The following is an 8,256-nucleotide window of genomic DNA, read 5'->3' on the forward strand; positions in this document are numbered from 1 at the left end:
GGCACTGCTAATCTCCGCTACCAGTATTGGGCGCCCCCTTGGCCCAAAGTTATTGGCAGCGGGTGACATCGTGGACACGCTGAACCAAAATTATTACTAGTTGGAATAGGTTACGATTCACCTTTCGTCTTACCTAGCCCCATCGATCGTTGGAGCGTTTTCTTTTGCTACACATATGTGTTTCAGATCATCCATGTGTAATTCACACATAGCGATATATTCGACGTACTAGGTCTTGATCCAAACACGTGCGTGTCTTCGTGGAGTCGGATGGCCACCGGCGGCGGAGCGGCTGCGGCGCTGTCCATAGCATCAAACCGAGCACGACTCCAACCACAATGTTGTGGCCCGACCTCCCGGGCGATCTCCTATGCACCGTCTACTCTAGGCTACACCCCCTCCGTTTCGCCGCTGCATGCAGGTCATGGCGAGCCACGGCTATCCCCGCCTTCCCTCATGTGGTTTATCTAAGAGCGTCTTTAGCCACGTCCCCTAAAGTGCCGGATCAAAAAAGTTCTCAGACCCGTGCCCAAAATCTTTTAGTCCTGGCCCTGTTACCACCCGGGATATATGGCCCTCCACGTGGCCACGGTATATGGTTTGAGCTGGAGAAACTTTAGTCCCGACCCGTAATCTCAACCGCGATTAAATATTATTTTCCATAATTATGTTTTTCATTTTTCTAATTTTTTCCTAATTTTTTCTTTTTCCTAATTGTTTGACTTGTTACTCTCTCACTTGGACCATTTTTAATACTAATTACACTTAATTTGTAGTCAAATTATAGCTTTGATTATCACTTCTTGGTTGGCCACCCATCCGCACACTACTCCACCCTCAACACGCTTAACTCCTCGATTCTTTCTTGTTGTGCTGCCACAAATGTGATTGTACATTATTGTAAATACTACCATATCAATCATATTAACTCTTATACCATTGTGTCACATTTCTGTATTTTTTAAAACAAAAAACAATATGTAAACCGCAATTGGACAAATAATATATGTTGTACTATTAGAAAAATATGGGGAATTGAATATAAAATAATTATGTTTTTATTCATTTATTATTATTATTATCAAATAATATATGCATTATTCATATAATATGGCCAAATAATTAATATCTTGAAATCTATAAACCGCAATTGACAAATAATATATGCTTTATTATTAGAAAAAAGGTGGGGAATTTGAATATGAAATAATTATGTTTTTATTCATTTTATTATTATTATTATCAAATAATATATGCATTATTCATATAATATGGCCAAATAATATCTTGAAATCTATAAACCGCAATTGGACAAATAATATATGCTTTATTGTTAGAAAAATGTGAGAAATTTGAATATGAAATAATTATATTTTTATTCTTTTATTATTATTATCAAATAATATATGCATTATTTATATAATATGACCAAATAATTAATATCTTGAAATCTATATGAACTATATGGGGAATTTGAATAGAGGGATTTTATTTGTAGTGTTGGATTTAACAGAGTTATAATTATTGTGGAGGTGGATTTAACAGTGTTGGATTTAACATAGTTCATATAGATACATAGTTCATAATTGCACTTAAGTTAATCTATTGGATTTAACAGGTGTTGGATTTAACAAAGTTCATATAGATACATAGTTCACAATTACACTTAATCTGTAGTCAAATTGTGGAGGTAGCGACATGCAGAGATACAAAAAACGCGATGGTGATGGATGTGGATGTGGAGGAGGCGGCATGGAGTGAATATATTGAAAGACACATAGTTCATATATATTGAAAGACATATAGTTCATGCATATTGAAAGACACATAGTTCATATATATTGAAAGACACATAGTTCTTTAAATATTGAGACGACCAACATGACTATTGTAGCCAGCTAGCCGCCAATAACTCCTAGCCATCTTGAAGCCCAGACGAGTGTCCAGCGCGGCATAGCGCACTTGCTCGAAGCTCGGTGGAACATTGGCCCACCCAAATATGAGTTCATCGTCTTCTTTTTCTTGCGTGGCGTCCTTCTTCTTGTACTTCTTCCTCTTCTTCTTCTCAAGATTTGTCACAATCAGAGAATTCGCCAGATCATATAGACTCGGAATGTGATTAATTGTGGGATTCAGAGTATCTGCTAGAGGTCGTACACAGAAGTAATGTGAATACCGTACGGACTTAGCATCTCCACATCCTTGCCGATAGCCGCGCCGCGGAATCTGATGAAGCCGTCCTGCAAGAACTCCTTGAGAGCCTGTGACACTTCATCGGCGCGACAAATCTGGAATACCAGATTCTCGGATGCCACCGAGAGTTGCAGGACGGAGACGCGCTAATCACCCTCGCGAGGGTTGGTGAACTTGCAATCCAAACCTACGCACTTGATTGTCATGTTGTCGAGATAGTCCCTCTTCACGTACTTGATCCACTTCTCTACCCTTCTTGCACGGAGCGTGACCGTGACCTTGAAGGACATCCCTTTGGCCATGAGGTGGTACACCCGAGTCAGAGGAGCCAGGTCGCGCGCGAGGTGCTCCATCGACGAAGAGGGAGAGAGAGCTTTTTGCAATGGTGTAGGAGAGGAGGGATGTAGAAGAGAATGTGTGTGTGGCAATGGTGAATATTGGTGGAGCATATAAAGCAGTGGAAGATGAAGATGAACAGGGCCAGCCACCGGTGATCAATTCCCGCGGCTGGCCACGCCGGCGCCGGTGGCTCAGATTCCCGCGCGACGATCGATTTCCATGTCGGCCAGTAATGGCGACACGCGATCTTCTTCCGCGGGAACAAAGAGTTTGACTTTAAGTCCCGGTTTGGGATACGAGCCGGGACTAAAGGGGGTACCGCAGGCGCCGCGTGCCGCAAAACCCTTTAGTCCCGGTTCGGGATACGAGCCGGGATGACAGGGCACTAACGAACCGGGACCTATAAGTGTCGTACGCTTGGGCGTTTACAGGGCGACGTGGCCAGGCCTTGTGTCCCGGTCCAGGTGTCGTCGTGGTGAACGAGCAGATGCCATGGGATGGCTTAAGTTGGGGCCGGATGGACGCTAGAGGATTCGGGTGAGGGTTTTGGATTAGATTGGATGAACTTCCGGGTGCTTTCCTCAAGAACTAGAGGTAGAAGAAGAAAGACACAAGGAAGAACTCTGCTCTAGATCCTTCTATTCATTGATCTCATGAGGATACAAGTTTCTGTCTAACATTCATACATGGTCAGTCGTGCCCGCAAAGGGCAGTGCCCCCTCTCCTTATATAGGGGAGAGGGTGGCTTACAGGGGAAGGAAACCCTAGCAAACCCTAATGGCATCTTTGACTAGACAAACTACTTTACAAAGTAACTTTAATCATAGGTGACGTCGGTATCTTCTTTAATCAGGGAGGCTGACGTCCTCCGGTTGCTTTTGGCGTCACCTTCCTCTTTGGTGTCAGGGCTTCGTTTAAAGTTACTTTGCTTAGCTCATCTTTGTCTTCTAGCTCTGGAGAGAATCTTTGACCAGTCTTGCCGACATGCTGTTCTTACCGGTAGCCCGGTGTCTTCTTTACCTGGTTCCGGTATACCCCTCTTGGGGATACCGGCTTAGCTTTACTTAGCCAAACACTTAACTTTGTGCTCCGGTATAAACATTAAACCGGTATCTTGATGGCTCAAACCATCTGGTTTGGCATGCCTTTGGCATACCGGGGGTCATCCCCCCAACATTAGTCCCCGAAGCTGGTATAGTCCGGTGGATTTTATCCAACAGACCATGCCAGGTTCCCATATCTTAAGGTACCGGTTTAATCTTTCCGGTGGTCAGTTTAGATCCCGGCATCTTTGCCGGACTCACGTCTTTTCTCTCTTTGCAAGGTATTTTCCGGTATCTTATTCTCCGATATCTTAGACATTAAATCTCTCCTCGGCGAAGTCGAGAATTTTTCGGGTACAGTGCATGTCAGTGACATGCGCACTGTACCTGACGCGCCAGTGTCAGGGGTCACTTCCCTTCGGCTTCTGCGCCAGCACTTATGGCGCCACACTGGATCCCTTCTACCGTTCCGGATCCGTGCGGCTTCCCTGTGGCATTCTATTTTCCGCGCGTGTATCCTCGCGCCACGTGGCGGCCCACGAAGCGAACCGCCGCGGCCCAGCGGTTTCCAGCCCACTATCTCTTCTTCCTATATAAGGGGAAACTGCTCCTTCTTCCTCCTTTCTTCGCATTCTCAACTCTCTCACGTGCATAGAGCTCCTAGCCCTCTTGCGCCCTCGCCGCTTCCGTTCGTCGCCAGAGCTCCGCCGCCCGGCGAACTTCCGTCGCTGCTCCGCCGAGCCTCGCCAAGCTTCGCAGTGCGGAGATTCATTGCAGTGCACCTGTTGCGGCCGCACCGCTCGTGCTCCGACGACCTCTTCTCCGCTTTCTCGTCGCCGGCCTTCCTCAGCAACTACGAGCTTGCCGCCCCACCGGCGACCTTCTCCCTCAGCATCTCCGCTGCCACAGGTTAGGCTTGATTCGCGTTTACCTCTCTCTTCTTTGCTTTTCAGATCTTGGGCCGGTAGGATATTTACTTCCTATTTTCTTTTTTTCTTTTTCTCTTACTCGTAGATCTTTGCACAAGGGTAGATCTTGGGAAGTCTGTTTTTCCGGGTAGATTCGTATGTCTAGCGAAGAGTCTCTTTCCGTGTCATCCTCCAGAAGCCAACAGAGCGAAGCTTCCGACGGGCTATCCGCTGATCTTGCCCGGATGGAAACCGACACCGACAAAGATCAAGAGGCCGGCAGCTCTAGCCAAGCCCCCGGAGTAGATCTATCCGGTATCACACGCGGAGCCTGGAAAGGCTCCGACGTCACGCAGCACGAGATCGACTGGCTCTACCGGTCTAGAAGGATATCGGAAGGAGTATCCTGCCGGCTTCCCCACGATGAAATCGAACCGGTACTCGAACCTGGTGAGTTCGTTGTGTTTCTTGCTCACTTCGAGCGCGGCTTCGACCTTCCTGCTTCTAATTTCTTCCGCCAAATTCTGGATTTTTACCAACTCCAGCCTCACCACCTTCCCGGCAATGCCGTTTTTTACCTTTCTTGTTATGCCACCTTCATGGAGGGCTACATCGGCATCCGTCCCACTCGCGAGACTTTTGCTCGCTTCTTCTCTCTTCGGATTAACTCCGTTCAAGGCAAGGACATTCCTAAGCCCGAACCCCCCGTACAATGCGGGTCTTGTATCATCGGCTCCCGCCAAGGGAGCCCCTTCTTTAAATTTTCTGGTCTCGAGTCATGCCGGTTATGGCAAGGGACCTTCTTCTACGTGAAGAACAACGGCGCCCCAGATCTCATCAATCTGCCGGCCTTTAATCCGGCGCCGCCCACAAAGGTCAACTGGGGCTACTTTCCTGGGACGAATCACATTGAAACGAACCGGGTAGTACGCTTCATTGAGAAGCTAAGTAAAGAAACAAACATCTGCTCTGACGACATCATCCGCACCTTCATCTCACGCCGGGTGCTTCCTCTTAAGCGCCGGGCTCATAAGATAAGCGAGATGTATGGTCCTGGCGATCCTACCAAGATCACCGGCCTCCCTCTCAGCAAGGAGGACATAGTCCTCAAGGCTAAGCAGATCTGCCAGACTGCCATGCCGGATGACTGGGAGTGGGGCTTCCTGCCTCTTAGATCCACCAACCCTCCAACCAAAGAAGTAAGAGATTGTGCAACCCGGGTTGTTGTACCGGTAACTTTTACGTTGTGGCTAACTGACTTTTCATTTGCTTTCAGGCCAAAGACTGCTTCCCTCGCATCGAAGCGGAGCGGCGAGGCTCTTGCCGGAAGCACCCTCTGGACACGGTGGACCCAGATCCTTACATCCACTGGACTGACCTCAAGATGGGCCGGACCCACACTTCGCGCCCCGGTAACTTCTCGTCTGAAGCTCCCGGTTCCAGCGACGATCTCACTGTGCTTGAGGTAGCTTTCTTTTCTGGTCTCTCATGCTTTACTGTTATTCCTCCTCTGTAGATGCTCCCTCAGCTAGCACCCAACCGCAGGTTCATGAGCACGTGGCTCCTCTGCAGGCCGAAGTTGCCGCGAGTACATGGAGAAGCTCACCTCCCAGGGCAAAAAGCACAAGGCCCCGGCAACTGATGCCGGTTCAAGCCAAGGCGCTCCCGCCAAGCGCTCCCGGACCGAAGTTATCGGAGGGAAAGCTGTAGGCAAGAAGCGCTACCAAGGCAAACAGATGCCGGTCGCTTCCGGGTAAGTCTTCGTTTCTCTTCGTGCTTTTGTTTTACAAACTTTTTCTTCCGGTTGCTTTTTCCAACCCTTTCTTTTTCTCTTGTTCAGCCCTGCGCTCAAGCTCTCCAAGAGCGCGAGTGGCCCGAAGCCGGAGAGCTCTGAAGGACCCGCAAGGGCCTCAACTCCTCCTCCTCAGTCTAGCCCGATACCATCTGGTACCGGCAACCCTTCTGCCTCCCCTCTGGGAGGCACCTCAAGTGCGGGGCGCGCGGCCCCTACACCTCCTGAACACCGCGCAGAGGAGGACCTCATCTCCCCTCCAGAAAAACAAGATACCGGCGCCAGCAACATCGGCGCCGATGCAGAAGCTGCCGGGCGGGCGGAACCTCTGGTTCCTCCCGTCCCGAAAAGAAAGAAGAAGAGGAGTTCGCACTCTTCCCCCTCCAAGGCCACGCCGGACTCTTCCGCGCCGGCAAGCTCTACCTTGGGGCAGGGCATACCATCGCCTCCGAAGACCTCGCCCGTGCCTCCGCCAGAAGCCCCGAACGTCGAGCTAAGCGGGGCCACTCCAACGCCGCCGCCAGAAACCCTCAAGATCACCAAGTCCCTCGAGCCAGAGGCTTCCAAGGGGAAGGCCACAGCTTCCGGCACTTCACCTGCCTGCCCGCAGTCGTTGGTGCTGCACGTCGGCCCTGCCGCTGCTACGGCCGGAGAAAAACCTTCCGGCGTCTTGGGCCGGATCACCGAGCTGAAGTGCGAAGGCCGCGATCTGGGGCACTTGCTTCCATACGCTGAGAAGTGGAATGCTGCGGATGTGTCCGCAGCCACACGCGGCCTGGGGAAGGATCGGCTTCCGGCGCTGGACCCCTCTGGCCCTCGGTGCACGGAGGAGCACTTCATGCGGCTGCGGCGCGCGGTGAAGGAGCTGGACAGCGCATGGTATGATGCCACCAACAACATGGTGGTAAGTTTCACCAAACTCTTTTCAATTTTTCAATTTATGTCGGTCTCATTCTTTCCGGATCTTGTGTATCTTCCCAGTCCCCGAGTTTCGTGTTGAGAGCATAGGTCTTAGCGCGAAACTTAGGTAAGAGCACAGAGAAATTGGCTTCTTTTTTCTAACATTTTTTCTTGAACAGAGCACTGCCGACGCCCGGAGGCACCTCTTTGAGGAGCTTCTCTAGGAGCACCGGGACCTTGCTGAAGCGCACAGCAAGTGCCAAGGTGAGCTTCTGTGCCTCCGGCATCTTCTTACCGGAAGGTTTTCTTTCTTAGTACTTATAACTTTCTGCTTAACAGATATCCCGGAAGCTTCCATCGAAGCCCTCAAGACTCAGCTCGCCGCACTCCAAGGTACCGCTCCTTCTTTTCCTGTTAACTTGTTTCTTCTTCATTTTACCAGCTGCAATTTTGTTAACGCTTTCTTTTCGGGCTCTAGGTGAAAAAGAGCAGCTCATCCGGGAGCACCGCAAGGCTCTGGACGCCTAGGAGGTTTACTCCAAGGGGCTAAAGGACCAGCTTATCCAGCTCGGGCTCAAGCACAATGAGGCGATGAAGGCCGCCCAAGCCGCCGCTGAGGCTAAGCTGAACGAAGCTCTGGAGGATGCCAACAACTCCACTGTGGTGCTGCGGGCGGAGCTAGAGGAGGGAGCCAAGGCGCGGAAAGCAGCCGAGGATCGGGCCGCGCGCTTGGAGGGAGAGCAGAAGGAGTATGACCAACTGGTCATGCAGACCGACGCGCTTGCCCTCAGTAAGTTGTCTTCTTTCTTTTCTGGTTTTGCTTATAAGCTTGTATTTTCCGGTTTGATGTCCTTATCCTTTTCTCTTTGTCTTGCAGGGCTCTTCCCGGACTCGCAGCTCTACGCGCAGAAGAAGGTGACCGAGCGCCGGGTTCAGCAGGAGTTCAAGAATTTGGATGCGCCCTGGGACCCTTATGACCACCTGGTTGCGTTGTCTGCCCGGGTCTCCCACATGCGCGCGGTGGACCGAAACCTTGCCGACATCCCCGAGGTGGCGATCCAGCTCTTCAAGGTGCTTTGGC

At 50.3% G+C, this 8,256-nt stretch overlaps 1 protein-coding gene across 1 annotated transcript; it reads right to left on the reverse strand.

Moving 5' to 3' along the window:
- Positions 1-1,860: 1,860 nt before the first annotated feature.
- LOC127328597 (uncharacterized) lies at positions 1,861-2,546 on the reverse strand. The gene is made up of 3 exons (XM_051355187.1): positions 2,385-2,546; positions 2,186-2,288; positions 1,861-2,141 (listed from the first exon to the last, which is right to left on the reverse strand). Exons 1-3 carry the CDS (start codon positions 2,544-2,546, stop codon positions 1,861-1,863), a joined length of 546 nt encoding a protein of 181 aa, XP_051211147.1.
- Positions 2,547-8,256: the final 5,710 nt, after the last annotated feature.

The sequence above is a fragment of the Lolium perenne genome, chromosome 2, assembly GCF_019359855.2.
Source record: "Lolium perenne isolate Kyuss_39 chromosome 2, Kyuss_2.0, whole genome shotgun sequence".
In the NCBI taxonomy this organism is placed as follows: domain Eukaryota; kingdom Viridiplantae; phylum Streptophyta; class Magnoliopsida; order Poales; family Poaceae; genus Lolium; species Lolium perenne.

Bases quoted from the DNA above. Each gene is read 5' to 3' on its own strand.
- LOC127328597 (XM_051355187.1), bottom strand. From the start codon at position 2,546: ATGGAGCACCTCGCGCGCGACCTGGCTCCTCTGACTCGGGTGTACCAC. The intron at 2,289-2,384 runs GTAGGTTTGGAT...CTGGTATTCCAG, and splicing joins ACAACATGACAATCAAGTGC to ATTTGTCGCGCCGATGAAGT. The intron at 2,142-2,185 runs GTCCGTACGGTA...GACCTCTAGCAG, and splicing joins CAAGGATGTGGAGATGCTAA to ATACTCTGAATCCCACAATT.